At 39.1% G+C, this 26,694-nt stretch overlaps 1 protein-coding gene across 1 annotated transcript; it reads left to right on the top strand.

The window, feature by feature from the left end:
* On the top strand, positions 1–26,691 carry MEP1B (meprin A subunit beta; the record flags this gene model as incomplete). Its single annotated transcript, XM_079533873.1, has 15 exons — positions 1–60; positions 3,950–3,968; positions 4,154–4,204; positions 4,293–4,336; positions 5,354–5,432; positions 7,088–7,205; positions 10,743–10,925; positions 12,332–12,546; positions 15,723–15,875; positions 17,000–17,215; positions 19,110–19,577; positions 21,781–21,963; positions 22,461–22,788; positions 25,175–25,388; positions 26,380–26,691. The coding sequence occupies 15 exons, from the start codon at positions 1–3 to the stop codon at positions 26,689–26,691; spliced, it is 2,643 nt and encodes an 880-aa protein (XP_079389999.1).
* Between the last annotated feature and the right edge of the window lie 3 nt (positions 26,692–26,694).

Raw genomic sequence — 26,694 nt, 5'->3', positions numbered from 1 at the left:
ATGGACTGGCTTTCTGTGCTTTTGCTCCTAAGCTGTCTTCTTCAGGTGGTCTGGAATCAGGTAAGAAAGCAAATAGTGCATTTTCTTTGTGTGCTCAAATAAGCAGTACAGATCGATACAAGTCTGAGAGGAAAAGACTTAAGTATATGATTGTTTCAAAATTAGAATTCTGTTTCTTCTGTGTGGAGAAGAAACAAAGATTTCTGTTTTCCTTGAGCCACTGTTCTTAGTAGGCTTGGGTATGCACTGGAAGAGCATACGTTATGTTCCTTGCCTAAGCAGAATTTCACTGATATTCAAAGTAATATTACCAGAGTTGTAAATGCAGAGTTAGAACCAAGATAAATATTTAAAAGTATTTTGCTATTCCATATTTGAATGGAATTTATTTATTTATTTGCTATAACTTGAGGTATTTTACATTGAAATCAATATCTTTTTAGCCACTGGATGTACTTTTTAATGGTTGTTTTCTGTTCATCCTGTCCAGCTAAACTATTTATTACCCCCAGAAAATGACACCTTTGAGATTTTGTACTTCATGTCTTTTTTACAGAAATGTAATATTTTGCTGCTCTTATGATAATTCATTGTTGAGGCCAGATGTTGGAGTGATATACAACATAATTAATTTGGAGAATGAAAACCAGTGAGTTGTTTATGCTCACTTCTGTTGTAAATTCATAATGGCTTTGGGGTAACTTACAGAGTAAGGTATTACTTCAAGTGAAACAATCTTATCTATTTTAATTAATGCAACTTAGCTGTCTGATTCTGGGAATCCAGGTGCAAAATCTTACTGTGACAGTCATAGTCTGTCCCTCTCGTACATTCATACACAGCTCATACAGTACATCACCTCTCTAAGTTAGGAGCTCAGACCCAAGACCCCAACTTTCCTATAGCTCTCCTGTATCCCCCAAGTTCTGCGCTTCATTCCTGTTTCCTCTGTCCATCACAACTCCCTCTTCCCCTGTTCTGAAACTTTTGGAGACTCAATCCTCAGCTTTGTTTACAGTCCTCTACAGGCTTTTGTAAAGATGTAATGAGTGGTGCAGACAGCTACCAACATCTACAAGTTATCTCTCCTCAAGCTGACTCCCAGTTACTAGCTCCTGTGTGAGGGGGGTGTCTTCAGCACAGCAGGGCTACTTACTTGATTTCCATGTTCATTGTGTCCAGGAAGATCTTCTTTCACACTTCTGGATACTACTACCAAGAGTTATGTAGTCTGAAGGAAACACCAGTAAGTTAGGAGTTCTCATCCAAACTGGTTGATCATATTTCAGACTATGTCTGTGGTGAGACCGGAAAGTTTTCACTGGGTGATTCATCACATCTTTGAATAGAAGTTCAGCGAGGTCTGTCATCTTTTAGAGATGCCAGGATGTTGTGATTGTTATGACCTGCTGGAGGGGAGCTCTGCGGAAAGGGACCTGGGTGTCCTGGTGGATGACAGGTTGGCCATGAGCCAGCAGTGTGCCTTTGTAGCCAAAAAGGCCAATGGCTTACTGGGGTGCATTAAAAAGAGCGTGTCCAGCAGGTCGAGGGAGGTGATCCTCCCCCTCTACTCTGCCCTGGTGAGGCCTCATCTGGAGTACTGCGTCCAGTTCTGGGCTCCCCAGTACAAAAAAGACAGGGATCTCTTGGAAAGAGTCCAGCGGAGGGCCACGAAGATGGTGAAGGGCCTGGAGCATCTTTCCTATGAGTAAAGGCTGAGTGAACTGGGTCTGTTCAGCCTTGAGAAAAGAAGACTGAAATAGGACCTGATCCAGGTCTATAAGTATCTAAGGTGTGGGGGGCAGAATGGCGAGGCCAGACTGTTTTCAGTGGTGAGTGGAGACAGGACAAGGGGAAACGGCCGGAAACTGCAGCATAGGAAGTTCCGCACAAACATGCGCAAGAACTTCTTTACAGTGAGGTGACGGAGCACTGGAACAGGCTGCCCAGGGAGGTGGTGGAGTCTCCTTCTGTGGAGATGTTCAAGACCTGCCTGGATGCCTACCTGTGCGACCTGCTGTAGGGAACCTGCTTTGGCAGGGGGGTTGGACTTGATGATCTCTGGAGGTCCCTTCCAACCCCTACAATTCTGTGATTCTGTGATTCTGTGATTGTTCCATAACTATCTTAGAGACAGATCAATTTTGTATGCAATAACTCATTTATTTCTCCACCAATTACCACCAATACCTAATTTTTACAACTAGAATAGGTGAGATGCTTTTCCTGCCTATTTGAGGTGTATGTGAATTATAAGCAAGTTAAACATGCCAGCAAGCCATGGTTTGACCAACCTCCAGTGTAACTTAATTCTCATAAGTCATGTTGTCTGCCAAAGTTAGGCACTAATATTATAAATGTTCCAGGAAACAAACAAACAAACAAACAAACAAACAAAACAAACAAAAAAAAACAACCGAACCGTTTGGTGTAGATGTATGTAAGTAGCTTTGGTTAGATTAAATCAGTTTCCTCATTGGAATACATCATATGTGTTCTTCCCCTTCATGTGCCTGTGAAATGTGAATCTCTTATTTGTTTGCAAAATTTTCAGAGGCTAGAAATTCAACAAATATGTCTCAGCTGTCAGGCTGGTGCTAAGACTGAAGCTGTTCCTACTTGAACAAGTAATACACAGATACTTCTTTGGAAACTGAGTAATTTACTGTTGAGATTCACATGACTAAAGTTCAAAATAAGTAAAAAGAAATGATGAAAAGAATTCCTTCCATGTAAAACATTCAGTGACAATTTTCAGATCCAGGACCAGCCTGGATTTCAATTGATTGCTTTTCTTCGGTAATGGATTTATATTTTGTTTTATACACGTTAGATACCGCTGGGCTTAGCTACTCTGAACTCTGAATGCAGATACAGGAGCATTTTTCATGAGCTAGCCAATTTTTACCTTTAGCATAGTTATGTTTTCTGATTAGTAGATATGAGAACTTAGAAGTTCATAATTACTGAAACTACAAAAATGTTTGCTCTCCATTAATGACTGTAAGGCTGTTCAGCATAGAATCAGAGTCATAGAGTATTAGATACGTACATACATAGATAGATACATGCATAGAATGTATTGTGTTGGAAGGGACCTTAACATTCATCTAGCTCCAACCTCCCTGCCATGTGCAGGGCTGCACCCCACCAGCTCAGCTGCCCAGGTCTCCATCCAACCTGGCCTTGAGCATCTCCAGGGATGGGGCACCCACAGCTTCTCTGGGCAGCTGTGCCAGTACCTCACTGCTCAATTAACGTTCTTTAATAGAAGAGAAAATGTGATTTCAACTTTTTAATATTGCAAGCTTTAGTTCTCTGATGGTTTTTTTTTTCTTTCACATTAACAAAATACTGGTGGAAAAGTAGAAATTTAAAACCAAATAAATTCTTGAAAACATGTATTACATACTGAGTAATTTCAGTTTATTTTACCAGCTCCGTTTTCATTTCAAATTTTGAGTACATGGACTGGAGACTGTTTTGTAGATATCTTGCGGTAAAGGAAGGTAATGCTAGGACATAAAGGCAATAAAACTTTAGAATGTAAGACAAGACTATTGACACTATGGATTTACAGGGGATTTGTTTCCCAAATACTGCTTTACAATTGAAAGTTAAGCATGCCTTCCACAGGTTCTGGGCAATTTTACTAGTAGCAATATTTGTTTTCACAGAAGTACTAGATTGTGAAAACTTTACAGGAGCAGTACTTGTTGACTTGCCTGTTGGACGGCTTGGCGTGGAGTAGGCAAAAAGCTGAAACAAGCAAATGAGCATTTGCAGTCAAATGAGAAGACAGAAGGTCCAATCAGTCCAATACAAGCAATGTGATAAATACTGTTATTTGAGTATAAATGCATCTCTAGTATACTGTAGATAGAATAATGCTAACTGCATTTCATTGTGTGCCTTTCTAATAATATATCTTTTCCTTTCTTCTCCCCAGCCTGCTCTGGAAACTACTGGTGAGTTCTGTTTAGAGATCAATTTGTATGCATGGGAAGCAGTCAACAAAAACAGCTGCTCATAAACATTGCTAGGACAGACACAGATTTATAATTACTGTTATTGTTATTGCATTAATTTTCACACATCATAAAGATAGCAGCAAGGGCTCATGTCCTACCTCACTTGTCTTTTTATTTTTCAGAAGTAGACATAGATGGAGGAATTGATCAAGACATCTTTGACATCAATGAAGGTTTTTTTTTTAAATTCAGTTTCTCTTTTTCTTGTTGGTAGCTGTAGATCAATATAATAACTTGATGTTAATCTCCTCTTCTCTTTAGCTCTAGGACTGGACCTTTTTGAGGGAGACATCAAACTTGATGGGGTGAGTTTGAATATAAAATATAAAACCAGAACTGTGTCATTGACTCATGCAGTGTAAAGTATTAGTGTCATGAAATATGACTGATGCATCCTGCTCATACTAACAATAAATGCTGTTTATGTTATGATGAACTGAAAATGTTTGGAGATACATTTCTACAAAGTGTCATAAGCAATGAAAAACTTGGGTGCATTTACAGAAACATTATCCAGAATAAGGTCAGTTTAGCCAGTAGATCAATATCATTAGCATCTTGTTTTCTTTGCAGTGGGTTTTATATTTGTACTTGTAGGATATTCAGCAGCACAAATCACATCCAGACAGGGTTATATAAAACATTCTTAATTTATCTGTGGAATATGCATGTAAATTATGAACCAATTAACTTTATGGACCAGTGCTGCAAAACTTTCATTGTGTAAATAGATAAACCAAAACCAATAGAAAATTATACCTGTGAGTAATACCACATTTAAAAACATCTGTCCCCTATGCCTGTTCAATCAATAAGAATAAAAAATATTTGCATAGCCAGTTACATCTCAAAGATATGTAGTAGAAGCCCAAAAAATTGTCTTGTGCCCCTGAAAATCAGTGCTGATTTTCTTTTCCTTTTTGGTGAACTGCTTATGCCTGGACATGTCAATGGAAGCAAGGAAAGCATTTGTTAATGGCATAGGAGCAAGCCTTTGCATTATGAAAAATGCAGAATTATTGATGTTTGTGCACATCTCAGGACTTTGGAACTTTATGCTTCCCACAGTAGCTGAAGCTCTCCTCAAATATGCATCAAAATCACAAATAATGTACAGAGAAAATGCTGCAGAAATGGGAGACATGGTTAGAAATGTATTTCACTTCAAACCCAAGCCATAGGCCTTTCAGTGATCTTCTTATCTTTCTTTGATTTCTTATCTTTCTTATATGAACTCATAAGAAACGTAACATTAGCAGTATCTTTGTCTTTGACCCCAGATCAGTTTTTACAGAAAACTGCACACTTACTTTCTTCCTCAGGTACAAGAACGAAACTCCATCATTGGTGATGAATATCGCTGGCCCCATGTCGTCCCCTATGTCCTTGATGATAGCCTGGGTACAGTATTTATCCTTGACAATGTAACATTATGTATGTTACTTTGTTACTTGTATGATGTTACTTGTATGTATGTTACTTTGATTGAAATATTGATTACAGATCAGTAAAGATCCCTGTCATCCTTTCCTCTTCCTACTGCCATGCTGTTAGTCTAGAGCAGGCCATTTCCCCCAACAGAATTTGGTCTGGATATGCAATAGCAGGATATCTCATCTTGGTCTTGGTACTGGGGTCCCACCTCCTCTCTGGATGCTCTTAACCCGACATTGTAATGACCCAGCAGATTGATTTGCTTTGAAAAGCATATGTTCAAGACATGAAACCATAGTAAGATGAAGAAATAAAATGACACCGATGATCTTGTTAAAGCCAGGCAGCTTGCTTAATTGGCTGTTTATACTATCTAGAGCACTGGGGGCAAACTGACATTCTGAGTTGTAATGCAGTTTGCAGTGGTCTGAGTGCCCTGTTGTGGGGCTGGGCTGATCTCCATCCCTTCAGGTACAACCAGCTGTGGCTCTGCATGGCAGAGGGGAGTGGTGAAAGAGGGAATTCAAGTTCTCAGAATCACAAAATTGTAGAGTTGGAAGGGAGCTCTGGAAATTATCTAGTCCAAACCCCTAGTAAAGTAGGTTCTCTACAGTACATTGCACAGGAGTGTGTCCAGGCAGGCCATGAATATCTCCAGAGAAGGAGACATCACAACCTCTCTGGGCACCCTGTTCTACTGCTCTGTCACTCTCATAGTACAGAGGTTCTTTCTCACAGTCATGGTTTTCACTGCATATGAGGAGACTGTGGGAGGGAGGGAAGGTTTAGGGTGGATGTCGGGGAAGTTCTTTACAGTGAGAGTGGTGAGGTGCTGAAACAGGCTGCCCAGAGAGGTTGTGGATGCCCCGTCCCTGGAGGTGTTCAGGGCCAGGCTGGATGAGGCCCTGGGCAGTCTGGTCTAGTATTAAATGGGGAGGTTGGTGGCCTTGCATGTGGTGGGGGGTTGGAGATTCATGTTCCTTGAGGTCCCTTCCAATCCTGGCAATTCTGTGATTCTGTGGTTCTGTGGTTCTGTGACCATGCCCTCAACACACAGTGTGAGGTCATTTTTGTGGTCTATGACATGAAAAAAAAAATTGCTCATCCCCAGTTTAGGCTAGGATCTAAGATAGTAAAGAATTGAAAACACATAAATTGCTCAGAGTACATAAGCCAGACATACAGTTAGTATGTTTAAGTCCCAGAGAGTTTCTGTGAGAGATGTGTAGCCTACAGTTAGCCCTAGGTGAAATCTGATGTCGTCATTCACTATCTACTTCATTCATGTTCAAGAAAATCTCAGTGAAGTAAGTGAAAAAAATTATGAAATGAAGAACCGTGTACTATTGTGTATTATATACTCATCATGTTGTGTTGTATACATATATACTACAGAAAAATTACACAGAAACAGAACCAGGGGAAGATAAAATGTCACAAGAGCATAATTTGATGGTTTCTAGGCCCCTGCATAGGTCTTAATCTAGCAAAAAGTTTATTTTGATTAAAGATTGCTGGAGTAAGAGCCACCCTTAAGGTATGGACTCTTTGGACTTGCTCTGTACAGGTAACAGTACAAACCTCGTGGCTCAACACTGACAAAAACACTGTTTACATTGCAGAAGTTAATGCGAAGGGAGTCATCCTCAAGGCTTTTGAACAGTATCGGCTCAAAACCTGTATTGACTTCAAACCTTGGGAAGGAGAGGAGAATTACATATCTGTGTTCAAAGGAAGTGGGTAAGAGGAGAAGTATAAAATAATTCTCATCGTTTTTGGCTACAGACTGTATTCATGTCCAGCATTCTCCCTAAAACTCATCTACCTGACTGTAATTCTCTGGTTTTCTTTGTGTCCATTTTCTGTCTTTTTTTTTTTAACTAGAAAATGTAGTATCTTCCACAGCGAGTATTACATAGTAGTAATTAACAATTTTTCACTGATACTTGTTTCTAAATATAATAAGTAATCAGATTCTTGAAGAGAAGATCTGAAACAAGCCCTTTAATTTCTTGACTGATCTTTGGCTATATGGAATGTCACTTTCATGTAATCATAGAAAGCAGGTTTTAGAAAAAAAAATCCCATTGGAAATGCAATAGGTTTAACTCTGGGACAGTACATATGCTTCACTGTAACAAATTGAACTGCATTTGAACAATATCACATAAGCATCCAGATTATTTTTCAGTGCTGCCTAGCACTGAGACATTACACTAAGATCTCTTTTTATTTTTCTATAAGTAGTTATGCTATTTCACCTTAGTTTTCACAAAATAATGTTCTAAGAAAAAAATCAAAATTGCACCAGCTGCTTCCCTCTCTAAGACAGTCTTTATCAAAACAGTGTAACAGAACAAATATGTTCTGCACATCACACTGGCCCATTTCTCTCCTGTTAGAAAAGGAGACCAGGGAAACCTTGATAGCATGGTGAGGAAATTTACTTTCAGAGTATGATTTCCTGATATGAGAAAATGCATTCATAAACGGGGAAAGATTTTCTGCAAATAGAAATGCTTCCTATTCCCTTTAGCTTGTTCTGAGATATTTATATCAGATAATTGTTTCAAAAGTTCTTCATTCTCTGACTCTGTATTCTCTACTCTTTGTGCTGTGCACCTGACATTGAAACTCAACCCTAAAAGATGTGTAAGTGGAGACATAGAAAGTAATGTATTTTCCTAGTGTCTGTGAACCAAATGGAAAACTCGAGGTGAAAAATGCATAAAGCAGCCCATTTCCAGTCTTCTGTTTCTAGATTTCTCCTTATTAGCTAGAACTTCAGTAGCTGCAGGAGAACTCAGTCCAGAGGGCACAGTGCACACAGAAGTGCAAAGTTCCTGGCAGCCCCAACTGTATTCATAAAATTTTATGGCACCAACAAAAAGACAAATTGTCTTTGCCTTTCTGATCTGTGTTGCATCTGTGCATACAGAAGAAGATGAGGGAACTTTATTTCAAAAAATAAAAAAAACCTTCTGACTAGTAGGCCAGAATTGTTTGAATTATCTTTTTGAACTCAAAATTAGTCACAAAGGAAATCAGCTGTCAGTTTGTTGGCTACCCCGTATAAAAACAAGCTTGTAGTCTCTGATGAATGTACACAGTGCCATCAAACCCCAAGGAAGGAGCCCTTTCCCCCAAGGAAAGAGCCCTCTCTGTATCCCTATAGTTTATTTAACACATGCCAGGGCTTGGCTACCACTCTGCTATATTCACAAATACATATATCACTAAGCAGGTAGCAACTAATTCAAGTCTACACATTTGCTACAGAGGTTAGACTGAAAATCTGTTTAAAGACCTCTTCTTTCCTCCAGTTCCTACAATAAGCAAAATATCTGAGAAATGTTTGTGAATGACAGAAGTTCAAGAGCATCAGAAGTGGCACATACCTGCAAACTCATCTAGCAGTCTGGAAAGTGCCATTGCTACCATTCTCGTGAAGGACAAGGCTCATTCACCAGGAAAACTAGCATGGTATGATAGAGTCAAATAGTTAGCAGACCAGAGAGGACCAGCCCTGTATCATGTATTTCCAGATGGGAAACCAAGTTTTCATGAAGTATTTCTAGGAGGTCACTTTGGCACTGTGGCATAAGGCAAAGGGTGATCTGTGGTACTGTAAACAGGAATTTGCTAGCAGGATGTGAGTACACAAACAAGCCTGGAAAAACTGCTGGCTCTTCAAGAACAGCATTGCTACTGATGGCATGTGTCTCCTTATGGTCTGCCTTCCAAAAAGCAGATTGGTAAGATTAGTGAGAACAAATACCACCCCACATCTCTCACCTCTCATGGAGCAACAAACAGCAGAAAGCACTGAATCGACAGAGACAGACTCTAACATATGTGAAGAAGCTGGGATTTTTTTTCATTTTCCTCTTTCCCTAAAGAAAGACATCATTAATATGTTGTATCTCCAGTTGTCCTTGTCCCACTCACATGGCTTTATTCTCAGCACTGAGTGACACAGAGTGTGCATTTACTCCCTCTGTGGTTGAGGAATGATGGTGTCATAGGTAATTGGCAGAATGAAGGCAAGGGGAAGTCGCATCCATTGGTGTTTGAATATTGATTTTACCAAGTGTCCAGGGTGTGCTTGTAGCCTGCTGTGCTCTACACAGCAGCCATGAAACCAGAGGCATCTGCTGTGGTATGAAGTATACCCAGAACTATAATGGACTTCTTAGACTTTTGTACAACTAGAAAAAGCAGCATAATCAATATGAGGCCTTGCTCAAGGGAAGCCAGTGAAATTACGGAAGCTGTATGGCTCCCTCCCAGGCCCCATGCTGTAATTTTAATGAGTAATCAATAGCTAAGGCTTGTACTGCTTTTTAGAAAGAGAAATCCTGTGGAATATGCTTCACTAATAAGTTGCAGGGTCCTACCGTGCCTGGTATGCTTGCTTTTTACATTTCTGGGGTGATAGAACTGCAAATCCTATGGAGTATTTTGTGCCTGATTAATTTTATGGACTTCATTGGGTAAGTGTTGATTTATTTGCTGTGTAAAACATCAATTTAAATGTGCTTGCTAGTTTGTGGACATGGGGTGCTACTTTATTGGTTTGTGCAGATAGCTCACAGAATTTTTTTATTCTTTAATAAAATCTTCCAGCATAGCTGCAGTTTGGCACTGCCTTGTGAGTGTATGCAGGCAGCAACGACCCCAGAACTACCTCTCACAAATAGCTGGAAAGAAAAGAGACAAACAAAAGCCCTCTCAGATGTACTGGACTTTCAGAGTATGGTTTCCAGGGGTGACCTGACCTAGCAGTCACAAGCTGTCACCAAAGCAAAAGACCAAAATAGTATGGGGAGGCGGTTGTAATGGTTGAGGTGAGAAGTGGCAAGGCAATGGTTTGTCTGGCATTAAGACATGTCCAAAGTATGCCCACGGGTAGTTATGGTGATCTAGCCAAGGAGCAGCAGCTTGTTAGTTTGCAGTAAATCTTAGGTCTTAAATCATGTGCTCATAATCTTCTTTTTTTTTTTTTTTCAGTCACAAATAGTTCAGCTTCTTTTCTGCTAAAGAAAACCCATTAAAAAAAATCCATCTGGAGTGGGAGAACTGGTTACTCATTGAAGCAGAGTTTCATATGGGAGAAAAGGATCCAATAATGAACAGATCAATGAAAAAACACTCATAGCAAAATGTATCTCTAGCGCTGAATGAAAGGCCTGTTTATCAGGCTCATTCTGGATTTATTATGGCATGGCGGCGGCATGTACTTCACAGATTTGTCTTCCAATCTTATTTCCATATTAGTTGCTGGTCCTCAGTGGGAAACCGGAAGCTGGGCTTGCAGCAGCTCTCAATTGGAGACAACTGTGACAGGATTGCAACAGTTGAGCACGAATTCCTTCATGCGCTAGGCTTCTGGCATGAGCAGTCACGGTATGATCGAGATGACTACGTGTCCATCATCTGGGACAGGATTCAGTCTGGTCAGTCACTCTCCTGATTTCTCACCCAGGCTCTGGTCATGTTTTGGGTAGGGAGCATCTCTTTCAGACATCCTCCCATTGCTCGAAGATTCCCTCACCTTGAATTAAATTCAAGTTCACCATATCAATAAACAAAACATCAAGTGGCATCTGTTTGGGATGGACAGCCTTATTTGTTGTCACTGTCATTATTACTCATGTCACAGCAGTTCCTAGAGGCTTAACTGGAGATCTGACTCCTGTCGTGTTAAGTACAGTACAGCCCAGCAACAGAAAAGAGTAACTTGGTTTGTTTTAATGAATACTAAACTCACTAATTACTATGGGAGCCTGTAAAAGTAATTAAAAATAATCCCGCCCTACAAAACCCAGTACAACCAAAGCCAGCAGAAAATCTGAAGGGAAGGGATCGACCTTTCTTCTGAGAGAGGGCTCACAGGCCAGAGAGAACTCTTATGGTGTCCCCATCACACAAGCCATTACTGTGGCAACATGGCTTCCAAGTGCAAGCACCGGCATATTTGTCACAAGCCTGAGTGTGGCATAAGTTTTCCTCAGAGTTAGGATTGATGTCTGCTTGTTCAGCATTCTGTCATCCCCTGTAGTCCCTACACAGTTTGAAAACAGGGATGTGTGACCAGACATGGTACTGGCCTGGTGCAGGTACACCCTGAGCACCAGACAGTAATTAAATCTTGCATTCATATTTAGTTCTGATCAATAGCCAGGTGCACACACAAGTATATATTGCAGAAAATGACTTAGAGTCTGTTATTTGATTTCCATTATACTTTGCTGACTTCTTAATAACAAGTTATGCTATCGTTAGCCACTTGCAACTGCTGCAGCTTTTTTATGCTGACCTGAGTATAGTTACTGTATTTTGGCTAATTGTCATTTAAAACATTTATAACTTTGCCTTACTTTTGAGTTAATATTGCCTTTCACTGATTCTTCAGAAAACATCTATAAAATTAAACTTTGAATTGTTTACCTAACTCCAATTTAAACTTCTTAGAAATGACCAGCAATTAAAATTCGGAGAACATGGATTAGAAATAAAGAGGCATTCCTGCAGGCACATAACTTGAGCACTGAAATGGCATGTCCACTTTGGGGTATCACAAGCCCATCACAGTTTATGAGTAGATTCATGATGAAAAGATTTCTGATAGGAGAAAGGAGAAGGGCTTTATGCAGCAGAAGTCATCATGTTACATTCTGATAGCTGAAAGAGGAAGCTAAATAAATTTAGGACAGGAATAAATACCTTTATAGAACAATTACACAAAAATGATTACCAAAAAGTACTTAAGGTTCTAAAAGATTATCTTTTACTTTAAGCCTGTATCTCAAAGATTGGTAGTCTTTCTGGAAACAAACAATCTTTTATTTTTCCTTTTCAGGTAGAGAACATAATTTCAATAAATACGATGATAAAACATCAGACTCTCTGAATGTTCCCTATGACTATACATCTGTGATGCACTATAGCAAAACTGCTTTCAGGAATGGAACTGAACCAACCATCGTAACAAACATACCGTACTTCATGGATGTAATAGGACAGAGGATGGATTTCAGTGATTATGATCTTCAGAAACTGAATCAGCTGTACAATTGCTGTAAGTTTTTCCACTCATTTTACATTCTTTGCTTCTTATCTTATTATCCAGCCTCAAGTAAAAAAAATATATGTGAATATATTTGGAGAAATGAATTGTGTTAAAAACACCAGAAATGATGGTACAGCTAGAAATAATATAGCCCTCCTGCAGAAACACTGCTGTGTAGTAGAGCTTTCTGTGCAATTTTATTTGACCTTTAGTTAAAAATCAGCTTTGCTCAGTAGATGATTTTTGTTCATCCCTTGGGTGGCTGTTTAAAATGTGTGCTTCTACACCAAGCTTTTTGTTTCTCCCCCCGCATTATTGCACAGCTGCTGCTATACAGAACTGAGTGTCTTTGCTGTGGCTCTCATACCTGCTGTGCACTCATACAGTCTGTCAGACAGAGCTTGTTCATGCAAACAAGTGATGGATGCTGTTATGAAGAAAAAGTGAGCCTTTAAAATTTTTGGTTTCCATTTCAAACTCAGCCTATTAGCAAAGTGATTGAAACTGTTGCTTTGCTCATATGGAATTCATTCTAGAAAGTTGAGTGAAAATAGGGGTCTGGGGAACATAATTACGTAATTGTGACTATCAGAAGAGTCCTGGCACTCAGATGATACTTTTACTTCACTGCCTCAGTATACCAAGTAGAGTGTAAGATCTTACATCATGTTTTAAACCTCACTGTAAGTATACTTTAAATAGTAATCATACACATTTATTGGAACAGTGTCTTTTAATGAGTATACGATTCTGATAAAGGTACTTATCTTCACGTGGGTCTAAAATGAACACACATGCAGTTTTAGGCATTCTAGCATTTGACACACAGTCAATTAGCTCTTATGTAAGTGCTTAAAGCTAAGGATGTCTTTAACAGCAGATAGGGTTCTTCTTCATCTCCATTATCTTATATACTTTCCATCATTCTCATGCAGTATATAAATACTTCTTGACTTTATAACTTTATTCTTATCCAACAGACACGTTTGCTCAGCAAAATAAGCCCCAGTCATGCTGAAATAAGTGATGAAACTCCCACCGCTTTCAGGGTGGGAATTTCCCCTACTCCCTGCTCTGTCTCTCGGCATAGCAGGGGTGTATGATATTTGCAGAGCCATAAGTGGTCTTCAGATGATTCACTGTTTGCCCAAGTGGCTCCTGTGCCAGGGAGAAGAGGTGCTTCACAGGTCCCAGCTCTCAGCTGCTGAATGACCCTTCCAGGTTAGAGGAAGGACCAAGAATGACAAACATGCTTTAGGTTGCAGATGTCCTCACAGATGTATCAAAAAACTGCTTTTATTGCTGAGCAGAACTTAAGAAAGGCTTTAACCTGAATTCCTGCTGAAAATCTGCGGGGTTAGAAATTAATGATTAAAATTGGAAGCTTCAAAATATATATATATGACTGGCCATGAGTTTCCTCATTCATTGAAAGTTAGGATTCAGCAGTCATGCTCCTCATACTGCCAGCCTTTCACTAAGCAGTGAGAAACTTACTGGCATTTGGTGCAGATGGAATTCAAAACCCCCTACTCTTGTCTCAGTATTTAATCTAAGAAATAGATTGTATGCTATTGGGTCTTGCTTTTCTCTCTTCTTGTCCTTCAGTTTTATATGCCAGCACTTTTTAACAGCTTTCCTGTTTGGACAAACTGATTTCATATCTTGCTTTATGCTTTGATTTCAAAGAGTTCTTTCATCATCCCTTTTTTTTCCTTACTTTTTTGCTAACATCCTATTTTATTTTTTTTTTTAATTTTCTCTAACTGTCAATAGAACAACTACTGTGAAAATCTTGTTTTTTTGCGACATCATACAAATACCATCTCTTAAAAGGTATCAATTACACAGCACTTCCCTGAGCTAGGCTCACTGAAGCATTTAGCATGCTACTGAGGTTGATTTTTGTGATACTCAAGGTTCTTATTATTAGTGCAATGAAACCTTTAAAACTGTCACAATATTTTATACATAGGTTGAGAAGCAATAATCACAAAGCGTTTTATTAACAGTTGTTTTCAAATCCTGGCTGGTGTTGCAGAGAGCTCAGATCTAGTATAACAGGAAACAAATCTAAAAATAGGCATAAGCCTGGGTTTATTACTTCTTTTGTTAACTTCTGACTTGCTAATATGAAAACCAGATCTTCAGAGTCTGTATGAGGTGAGATAACCACTGGTTTCAAATGTATCTTTGCCAAATGTGTTTTCAATTCAGCATTTTGAAAATCAAGCAGAATGAGCAAATACTGCAGTCAAATAGCTGCTGCTGTGCTGTATTTTGAAGTTGGTGCTCCGGTAGGTGGTCTGGTGAAACTTCTTTCAAAAGCTCTGACTATGTGTGAAGTAAGCCTAAAGAAAGCAGAGGAATGAATGGGAAATCGTCAGACCTCTTGGTTGTGTGAAGTTTGGTAGGTCAGGGCTGGTGTCAGTGCTCCTTTTGTAAACAAAATACAATAGAACCATAGAATGGTTTGTGTTGGAAGGGACCTTAAAGACTATTTGGTTCTAATTCCCCCTTGCCATGGGCAGGGCTGTTCCCCACCAGCTCAGCAGCTCAGAGCCCCATCCAACCTGGCCTTGAGCACCTCCAGGGATTTAGCACCCACAGTTTCTCTGGACAGCTGTATCAGTGTCTCACTACCCTCTGAGTATAGAATTTCTTTCCAACATCTAACCTAGATCTCCTGACTTTTAGTTAAATGCCATTTGCCTTTGTCCTGTCACAATCAGACCATGTAAAAATTTGGTCTTCCTCCTGCTTGTAAGCTCTGGCTGCAATGATGTTTTCCCAGAGCCTTTTCTCCTTGAGACTAAGCAAGCCCAACTCCCCTTACTTTTCTTCATAGGAGAGGTACTCCAGCCCTCTGATCATCTTTGTAGCCTCCTCTGGACCCACTAGTCCTTTTGCATCTTTCTTGTGCTGGAGGCCTCCCTCCTTGTGCTTGTTAAGTGCACAGAGCTGCCCTGATGATGTCTTACTAGTCAGTGTTAATTTCCAAATGCTTTGAGTTCCTGAATGTTACAGATATAAAAGTTGATGGTGTTTGATGTCACTGATTGTTCTGTGTTTGCATTTCTTAGTGTCTCTGCTCTTGACTTATTTTGTATTTTGTATTAAACATGTGCTTTGTAACAGAGATTCAGAACTTTTTTTTCTTTTTTTTCTTTTTTTTAATATTGTAGCCTCCTCCCTAAGTTTCATGGACACGTGCAGTTTTGAACTTGAAAATATTTGTGGCATGATTCAAAGTCCAGATGATAACAGTGATTGGCAACATTTGTCTCACATTTCTGCTGGGCCAAATACTGATCACACTAACATGGGAGAATGTGAAGGTATGGGAAAACATTCTCCTTATCTCTTTGGGAAGTATTTTATGCAAAGGCAAGTCAACTGACTTTGCTCTTGGCCTTGTTCTATGTTTATTTGTTGAAGAACCACAGTTAACTTTTGAACTAAGCAATATAAAACTGCATGCTTGGGAAAACCAAATGACACATTCTGTTTTCTGCTTACTTGAGAAGATTGAATGTTCTTATCTCTTTTGATCTTCTCTAGCCTTAATGTCACATCCTCACAAGAGAATTATGCAAAATGTTCTAAACTACGCATCAGAAATATCAGGCACGTCAGAGATAGTGCTGATTTTCTGAATAATTGCACAGTAATACTTCAGAAAAGACTGGCATTTAGAAATTTCATCTATTACCAGAGCTCAGATGAACAATTTGTTGAGAATCATAGAACCATAATGTATCCTGAGTGGGAAGGGACCCACAAGGATCACCGAGTCTAGCTTCTGGCTCCACACAGGACCAGTCAAATTCAAACACTGTGTCTGAGAGCGTTGTCCAAATGCTCCCTGAACTGTGACAGCTCGGGGCTGTGCCCTCAGCTCTGGGCAGCCCGTTCCATGCCCACCGCCCTCTGGTGCAGACCCTTTCCCTAACCCCCAGCTGCCCCTCCCCTGACACAGCTCCATGCCGTTCCCTTGGGCCCTGTCACTGTCATTAGAGAGCACAAATCACTGCTGCCTCTTCACTCCCCTTGTGAGGAACTGTAGGCTGCCATGAGGCCTCCCCTCAGCTCCTCTGCTCTGGGCTGAAGAGGATGTAGCTAATTATTTACGAAGCTGTTAAAGAAACTTGTGAGTTCAGGAGCTTACACCAGTCCTCCGAAGAGAATGTCAAATGTGAATTACCAGCACTGCATGAACAGTTTCAAGAGAGCACCCATTGTGTGTAAATTGCTAGAGACAAGCGAAGGAGGAAAAAATGTCCAAGGAGAACAGCAAGTCTTCCCCTGAAGAATGCAGACAGGTAATAGCCCTCAGTCTGAAGATTTGTACAGGATCTAGTTTGCTGTGACCCTTGTGAACTCGACTGTATCTTCTAGCACTGTTACAATATGATGTTAAGAATACATGTTTTACCACTTGCTTCTTGTTTACTTTTGACAGATTCTGGCTATTTCATGCATTTCGACACCAGTGCTGTATCAGAAGGAAGCACAGCTATTCTGGAGAGCAGAATTCTATATCCCAAAAGAGACTTCCAATGCTTGCAATTCTATTTCTATAATAGTGGAAGTGAAAGCGACCAGCTCTATGTCTTGGTCAGGGAGTATTCTGATGCCCATCCAAATGGTACTTTGAGACTAATTGAAGAGATAAAAGGTATGGAATAAATAAAGCTGCATTTTGGTTTAATATCATAATGCTTTTCAATGTACTGAGGGAAAATGCTGTAGCAAAGTGACTCATCTCCTAGTTTTATTCTTTATCTTCTTCTCTAACAAAATAATTGAATTTCTGCTGGTGGTACTACACTTGATGAATCCTCAGTCAGCCATTTTCCTATAATATGCTAAATTACAACAAATTAAACTCTTGCACTATCAAGATAGTTCTCTTACCAAAACAGGTAAAATTCCATGAACAGTCATTTTAAGTGTTGTAGAATTGCTGGTATCAACAGCAACAGATGAAGTTGGTCATTAGAATAAATTACAATAAATAAGAATGAAGAACAATAAATAAATTAGAATAAATAATAAATAAAGAAGAATAAAGAAAAAATATAAGTGCCCTGGAATACCCCAAATTTCAATTAAAAAAAAAAAAAGATGAACAAAATTCAACTTAATTTTTAAGTCAAGTTTGGAGTGGCTGAACTGAAATATATGGGCAGCAGAACACAATTTGCATCGTACTTTGAAAAAAATCAGTTTTTGTGCCTTTGGGAGTCTATGAAGCCTTTGGGAGCCCACAAAATGAGCAACAGAGGTCTGCTGATGGAGTTAAACTAGAATTGCTGAAGTCACTTAAGATTAAACTATATTCTCAAATATTTAACTATTTGTTGATCTCAATTACAACTACAAATAATTCAGTCCATTGAATGAAGTAGTCTGAGAAAGTTCTTTTGCACAATAGATATAAAGTCTGCTTCTTTTACCTTTTTTTGCTCATTAAGGCTCAACTGCTACTCATGACTGTTTTCCTTTTCTTTTTTCCACTCATTACTTCACTTTGATACTTTCATCATCTCACTGAACATGAGTCAGAAATGCCAGTCTTGTGTATTATGTTTGCAGCTCAAATAGACATTAGTTAATGCAAAAGTCAGTTTAATAAAAGATAGTGAGGTGTTCTTGTTTCTGAATTTGTTTTTCCCTTCTCAATTATAACAATAATGAAAAACAGCAAGAAATTATGATTCTTATCTGAAATCCATTGTGCTGTTTTTAGAACAGTTAGGAAAGTGAATTCTGTGCTTGGATTTGGCACTTCCTAGTCCAGAAATACAGCTGAAAGTCTGGCCTTTCATTCAGGGGAACATAAGCCAGACAGCTAAAAGAATTGTTTTGCTGCACGTACTGTTAACAAAGAATGTCCTACTTTCACTTGACTTAAAAGGCCTTTGTGCAGAATTCTTTGTTTTTGTGCAAACTGCTCTTGGAGTCAAGTGGGATTTACTAGTCAGGCATGTCTAGAGGCGGCATCAGCCTTGCACTGGGATTTCGTCACATGTAGTAGGTCTTGCAAATCTCTGGCTTTAATTTTAACTTAGTAGCAGCCATTTGATGGGTGAATAGTGCTTCTGTGGAAGCAAACTTCCACAGTGCTAGGATCCCAGAATTCTCTGCATCTTTTTTTTCTTTCTTTTTTTTCTTCCCTTTGAGATATGTTGTTATTCAGTTATAGATACTTGGTGCCAACGGTTTTTTTATATCACAGGTGACAGCCGCCTTTGTGCATTTAATTATCACAACTTTTCAACTATTTTAATGCAGTGTTCTTTAAAACATAAAAGCAAAAACAGTCTTAGAAACATTAACACTGTTTTCACTCTAGTTAAGGAGCTTCTATGCGTATCTGTAATCTGTAGAAAAATTGAACTGGAAAAATATGATCACGCACTGAAAAAGCAACGTCTACAAGAGAAATGTTCCATCATCTCAGTGCTGGTGGAGCTGAGAAATTCTTTCATAGCATTGGAATAGACTCTGTGGATGTGTACAGTGTTTGATTGTACTGCTTACTTAGAAATCCCTACCAATGTTTCCAGGTTCACCTGTGAATTACTGGCAGCTCCATCACGTTTCCTTGAATGTCACGAGTAAATTCCGGGTTGTGTTTCAAGGTGTGAGAGGAACTGGCTTATCAAATGGAGGTCTCTCTATTGATGACATCAACTTGTCAGAAACACAATGTCCTCACCATGTCTGGCACATCAGAAACTTCACGGATCTCCTCAACACAAGTCCTGCAGGGACAGAAGGAAAAATATACAGTCCACCCTTTTACTCTAGTAAAGGATACGCTTTTCAGGTTGGCTTGTATGTAAATGGTACTGCTGATAACCCACTTAATTTAGCAATATACTTGTACTTGATTTCTGGAGCAAACGATGATCAGCTGCAGTGGCCCTGCCCATGGCAGCAAGTTACCATGATTCTGCTTGACCAGCATGCTGATATTCGTCAACGGATGTCAAACCAAAGAAGCGTAACAACAGACCCTCTGGAATTATCAGGTTAGTTAAAAGCAGATGTACTATCCAGTATGCTTAAAAAAAATCAAACAAAAGCAAACATAAGAAAAAGAGGCAAATTTTTTCATTGTATAAATTAGTGCAGCTTTTTTTTTTAACTTCTAGAATGGATGATTTCCTTGCAACAGCAGTATAATTGATCAGACAAGAGAGATTTGAATATATAAGCAAGTTAAACTGGAACCTTTGATTTCAAAGGTGATATGCATGAGAAACAGGTGGATCATTCATGCCTAGCATTTCTTCCACAGGATTGTGAAGATGCATTTATATCTGCTTTAATGTGAATGAAAGCCTTCCAGAAAGCTTGAAACAAACAAACAAAAAATACTAAATTAAGCAGTTGATACCAGCTAAAAGTGCAGCTATTAAATACATAGCTTCCCTTCTTGCAAAATGAACTGTGGTGTCAGCACAAATCACCAGATGGACAAAGTACTGATTTGTGTTACATAATCTGTTCTTGTTCAAGGTGTGACAAGATAAGGAGCAATTGTCCACAATACTTGGGAAAGGAGGCAGTTTAGGTGAACGTGTAACTCTGAGAAATGGTAGGAATCTCAGTAAAAAATATTAAAATAAAATCCCATATTCACCATTTGATAAAGATTGAATTAAGCCAAAATGACTTTCTGCATCAAAGGATTTTGCCAAAAGAAACAACCTCCACCACTACTGAATAAGTTTTGTGGGCTTTCAGGCTATAACATGAATGCAGGAACAAAGGCACTAAAATGTCTATTTCTTGATATATTTAAAAAAAACCCTTGATTTACATAGGTTGCTCCAAAAGTAGTGCCTCCTATTTATTTCCATGGAAACTACAACAGATACAAAGAGCACAGTAACACTATAGATTGAGCAAATTCTCAGCTACAAAACACTATTTTTCAACATAGTCACCACCATTAGCCATGCACCAGCAATGAGCAAGAGCCTGCATGCCATGCTCTTAGAAATTTGTTCCAGTAGAGGTGACCCACTGTTTTGCAGCTGCTATGATGACATAATTGCTAGGAAAATGTTCCCCATGCACTCCATCTTTCATCAGCCTGAAGAGATGAAGCCAGAAGGTACCATATCTGAACTATAGGACATGGATTGTCAACATGTCACTGTTGACACTGCTGAAAAGCACCAACCACTACTTCACTGTGCTCACATCCACTGTTTGATCTCCATGAACATTCATAAAGCATCAATGAATGTCAATGTATGCAATTTTTTCTGCATGGAGGAATTCAGTTCCACACCTTTGCTTCATATGCACTTTCATGTCAGACACCATTCTGCCAGACTGCCCCTCTGCTGCTGTCACATGGCAGCAAAATGTAATGAAATATTGGTGGAAAGGTTCAATCTCTACTACCATATCACCAACAATTACTTACAGAACAGCCCTCATACATTCATTTTTTAATGATGTTTTCTACATGAAAAAAATAAAAAAAGTAGTAATCTAGAAAGACCAACTCTGTATTTGAAGGATGATTATGCCAATTTCCCCATGGTTGCCATTTACCCTCTCTACTGTTGTGGCCACAGCACTCAACTTGTTTCCTTCTGTGATGCTGAGGACTTGCAGTCTGTTTGTGCTCAGCCACTTCTCCCTTGTTCATGTTTTGCTTGTAGCCTCAGATTCCCAAGATAAGCCTTGTAACTACATCTTTCTCTGACCAGCCGAGATGTTGGAGCAAGCAGTTTCTTCTCCCAGTCACATCTTTCAATACAAAGTCAGGCTCAACTCTGAGATTTATGACAGGATTTGATGGAAGGGTTAATAATAGCCTGTGACCAATTGGGTTGTTCAGGTGTTCTCTGTCCTGCATCCCTATCAGCAGATGCTCAGTACCTCGGACGAACCCACACAGATCTTCTTTGTCTTGCGTCTCATTAGTGTGGAATCTCTGTCAAATAAATAAATAAACAAACAAACAAACAAATACATAAATAAATCTATTTTAGGCAGGTTCAGCACTGTTTCTGCTCCTTGAGTTTCAGGTAATTTATTTCCATCTCCATTATTTCCACGAGCAGAAACAGGCAAGGTTGGAACACAATCTGTCTTGCTTATGGAGAGAGTGCCTAGTATTATTTTGCAGCAAAAATTAGAGAATGAAGGAGCTCTATTGAGAAAAAAAATCTAGAGTAATCACACACTCACATTCAGTTCATTTTTTTTCAGATTCCTCATCAAATTATTTTTGGGATAGGCCAGATAAAGTGGGATCAACAGCTTCTTTCCCAAATGGAACTACATTCATGAGAGGTCCAGGACGTGGAACAAATGCATTCTTAACTCATCAGAGACTTAGAAGCCGTGACTTTATTAAAGAAGGTGGTGCTTATATTCTTTTAACAATGGAAGGTATGTAAACACTGATGATAGCTAATATTCTTTATAATACAGGAAAGTACATAGTGTCACATTGTAAGTCACTGATTCTGTAGATATAAATACACATTATGTACTTTACATTATGAGCAATTCAGGTACTACTCATATATCTAAAGTCAAATTATGTATTTAAATAGATGTGAGGGTAGATACATTCTTTTTTAAATCCATTATCTCATAGGTAGGTTAAAATTTAAATGTATAAAATGATGCTACTCCTGTGGAAATTACTTTGACTAGAGTACTTTGAATAAAATTGTCTGTTTAAATTTTTTTTAAATTACAAGGACCCTTCCAAAATACATAATGCTCCTGAAAGGTAAAAGAAAAGACTATTCATTATAGCAGAGGAATGTAAAACAGTTCAAAAATTCTCTGATCTTTACTATTAGAACTAATCATTAGAATCTAAGATCAAAAAGGAGAGACAAAGCAAAAGCCTTTTTTCTTGTTTTTTTCTCATGCAGATGTATCACATCTAGTGTCAGCTCAGCCAAGCGTGTCACCCACCATTACTGCAGACACTTCTACTGTCAGACATACCTCTACTGCCACCACCACTACCACTGAGCCCACCATCTCCACCAGGCCCACCACTACCACGGAGCCCATCACCACCAAGCCCACCGTCACCACCAGGCCCACAGATAGTCCTACTGCTACCAAAACACCCATCACAACACCCCCTGTGACCCTGACTGAAGAGCCAGAGACGGATGCACCGGAGGCCTGTCCAGACAACCCTTGTGAAAATGATGGTGTCTGCATTATCGTAGACAGAGAAGCAGTGTGCAGGTAACTGTATTTATTCACTCTCAAATCCAATTTTAATTGGAGTGATGAAAGCTTCTAGTAGAAAAACTCTTTGTTTCTAACAAAAGGAAGGGACTATAACTAATTGAGGCAAATATTTCCAGCCACTTACTGCAAGTGACATAAGATCAGCTAGGACAAAAAGAAATTCCTATCCGCAATACTTGGAGTACCCTGACTTACCTGTAAATTATATGTAAATTATATATAAATATACTTCCTATTTTCAGTAATATATTAGTCCAATGTGATAAAATGGGCTGTGCATCTCCACAGATGTCTCTATAGCAAAATAGTTAAATATGAATGTAGCTGAAACGAAGTTCTGATATCAGAAGAAAATATATCAAGAGTTCCCAGGCAGTGTATGTAGGATAACTTTGTTTTAAAATCTTATATAGAAGCATAGAGTATTGCAAATCATGATCATGAATTAACAAAGTACAGTCGCTTGTCTTTGAAACCAGTGATGAAGGCTGAGGACCAAAGCGACTGTTTACCCTGCAGGAAAATATGTAACAACTTCAATTTATTCCTCTGTTGATTCATTTATGCAGCCCACCTGGCTGATTAGCATTGTTCCAGCTCTCAAACACACTCTGAGGCTGAAGATAGTAACAATGTGCTATGAAGCTGTGCCAAGGCAGGTAGAGCAGGGGAGTGCTGAGAGGTAAATGTCCAAAGGCCAAGAGCAATGAGAGCCATGTATGACTCACTGACTGCTCTATCTCCCCATTTAGAAACCTTTTAGAAAACAGTTCTGCAAAGGGGCTTGTGCAGCACATCAGAGACAGGTCACAAATATCAGAAAATGTCAAGAAGCTGTTCCAAGAAGATGGAAATAAAAGAGTCATGCTGAATGTTATGCTTGATTTTGGAATTATGAAAAGATTTATTTTCTGACATCTCCAGACTATTTGTAGATCAAGTGCTTATGTGGCCTACTTTCTATCCTGGAGAAGTGTGTAACCAGCAGTCAGTTTCCGCTCTGATTTTCTATTGGAAAACCAGGGAGGATGTGATACATAAATCTATTTAAGCTTGATCACATTAAATCCCCAAACAGCCTTGCAGTGCACTGCCAATGGATTCATTTTCAGGGCCAAACATAGAGTTCCGAACAAATGATTTAGACAGAAACTACAAAAACAATAACATAAGGAATGACAAGGGTATTGAGAGGTAGGTGCAGATGTGAACTCAGCAGTGTTGCCCATAGATGTTTTTTTTCAGTTAGATCATTCATAAATTGTTTGAGCTAGTAGTAACTCTGAATAAGGTGAAGGAATCAGGGCTTGGAGGTTGTGTTTAGTGCACAACCAGAAGGTTTCTAGAATGATACTCCAGCCTTCTTTTGGGGGAAGGCAGAGACTGCTCACACAAGTTCTTAAAATTTGGAAACAAACCCTTTCTGGAAATGAGAATGTCTGTTCAGAATTTACCACAGCTACTAACAGAGAATTCCTTAGCATGGAAAATGCAGTGTGATGGAAGCATCTTCAGCTATGTCTGTCCTACAATGGCTCAGGTATGACCAGATCAGTGATGCCTTGAGGGTCTGCCCTGTGCTCTCCACTCTATTTATCTTGTGAGTTCAAATTGCTGCAATGGTGAGAATTAAGAAGGCAAAGAACACAAGAGGAGTCAGGACAGTGAAGTTTCTTGGAGGGTGATAAATGTGGCTTGATGGGATAAAAGCAGCATAAAGCTTCTGGTCTAGCTCCCCATAGATTTTATTCAACTCCTTCTTATAAAAGCTTTTTTAAACGGACTGAATGAAGATAGAAGAGCTTTGTTTAAAAGCTGAGCACGTCAAAAGGCAAATTTGCATCAGGATATGAGGGCAATTAGTATAGTGGAAGCAACTATTACATGATAGTGGCCCTTGGGACAGGTGTCAGTTTTGCGGAGCAGAAAGTGAGTTTTCTATCAACTGAAGTGTTGTTAACATAAAGGAAAAGGAAGCAGGCAAGTGAACTTGGGTTACCCAGAGGGCTTGTGTATTTGTAGCAAAACACCATTTCGTAGCAGCAGTTGCGGCCAAACCTGAAGCACTCAGAACAGACTGGAGCTCACCTTTTCTGGCAATGGCTCCCTTTGTTTCTTTCAGAGCAGGGACAACCTATAAAACGTGGAAGAAGTGGAAACAGGAAAACCTGTAAAAAGTGGAAAGCTGAAGAAAGGCACCGTATATCCAGATATGTAAGGAGAGTGGGCCACCCAAGGCAACTCTAAAATAGACAACTGTTTTGAGATAACTTCATTATGGTTTGGGAGATAGAAATAGAGCATCAGAAATTAAATATTTTGAGGAGTCCTTTTCATACCTTTGTTTTTAAGTGATATCACATGTCCCTTTACTTTCTAGATGTCCAGCAGGAAATAACTGGTGGTACATGGGGGAAAAATGTGAAAGGAAAGGCACAACTCAAGAAAATACCGTAATAGCTGTTTCTTCAGCCATAACAGTATTTGTTGTTATGCTTATTGTCACTATCACAACTGTGGTATGCCTTAAAAAGAAATACAGCAAAGGAGAAGGAAAAAAAAAAGAAAAAGTGGAGAGCCCGACTCCTGAAGAAGTAAGTATTTCCCCTTTTTAAAGTAAGTAGTCAACTTCGGTAAGAAGTAGATTGGAGGGTCTCAATCAATGTCTTAATCTTGGAAATAGCAAGAATGGCGTAGATTAAAGGGTCTCACAAGGGCCAGGAGAAATTCTCTAAGCTAATTGAAAAGGAATAGCCTTCCAGGGAGCAATTTGAATGTGGTCCTAATATCCTTTGTGTGATGACCTGTTGAAGTGCAGTACTTCTTTGCAATGACAGATACTGTCACTGTCACTTTATGTCCTCCCAATATGTTATTTTGATTTATTTGAAAGTAATGCTTCTACATTACACATGTATTTCCTTTCCACGCTTCTCTTTTAAGATGTGGGTTTCTTTTTCTTTCTCTTTTTTTTTCCTCGTTTAGAATACAACGTACTTCTGAAGGTAATGCAATCAAGCATCAAAGACATAAAATGAACATCACTGGAAAACCAAAATTATGCCATCATTCTTTCTGATACTTTTATGTCAGCTGTCATGATAAACGTTTGTAAAGTCCGGAAAATAATACATCCCCTCTGAAAATATGGCTTATAATAAATTACTGTACTAACATCAGTGAAGTTTCTGGCAATGTTGTGTATTGCTGTGCAATGGAGAAAGATAGAAATGTGTTGTTTGACAGACTTGCCCTGTGTTTTAAGTCTACCTGAACATGAAAAAAATGTGCAAAACTGCATCCTGACATTCATTCAAGACAGAAAAGTCTAGGTTTGCCATTTTAACATGGAGCTGCCCATCATAATAGAGAACTGGACTCTAATTCAGAGGAATCCAACCATTCTGCAGCAGTTGTCAGTAGAGTAAGAGTGTGTGGACATCTGTTTCATTAAGTCATTTGCGTTCGATCTAGTAAATATAAAATAAATAACAAGTAATGAGGAAAGTGCTAAATTAGCCATACAGACACACAAGCACGACAGAGATGGTAACGGGGACCCATTGATGATTGCTGGTGATGAAGGAACTGCTAAGGCATATCTTTGAAGAATGTCAACCTGAACTACAAATTGCAGTTGATAAGAATGGGAAACACAACCAACACAAATATTATGGGATACTTGAGGCTATTTGGGATATCGGCTATCAGAAGGAAATTGTGGGTTTATGCAAAACTTACTATGGGACATGTAGGAGAAGGGCTAAAGGGTCCACAGGAAAAAGGATGATCATGATGGATCAGAGGGGAAACAAGCGTAGAAAAATGGTGCCAGCAACTGCAGAGACCGACATACAGAAAAGTCAAGCACAGAGATCTTACGGCACCTGGGTCTAGATG

The sequence above is a fragment of the Tetrao urogallus genome (assembly GCF_951394365.1).
Source record: "Tetrao urogallus genome assembly, chromosome: 3".
Classification (NCBI taxonomy): Eukaryota; Metazoa; Chordata; class Aves; order Galliformes; family Phasianidae; genus Tetrao; species Tetrao urogallus.
Note: the sequence above shows the minus strand (reverse complement) of the source record. Positions and strands in the feature narration are given on the sequence as shown.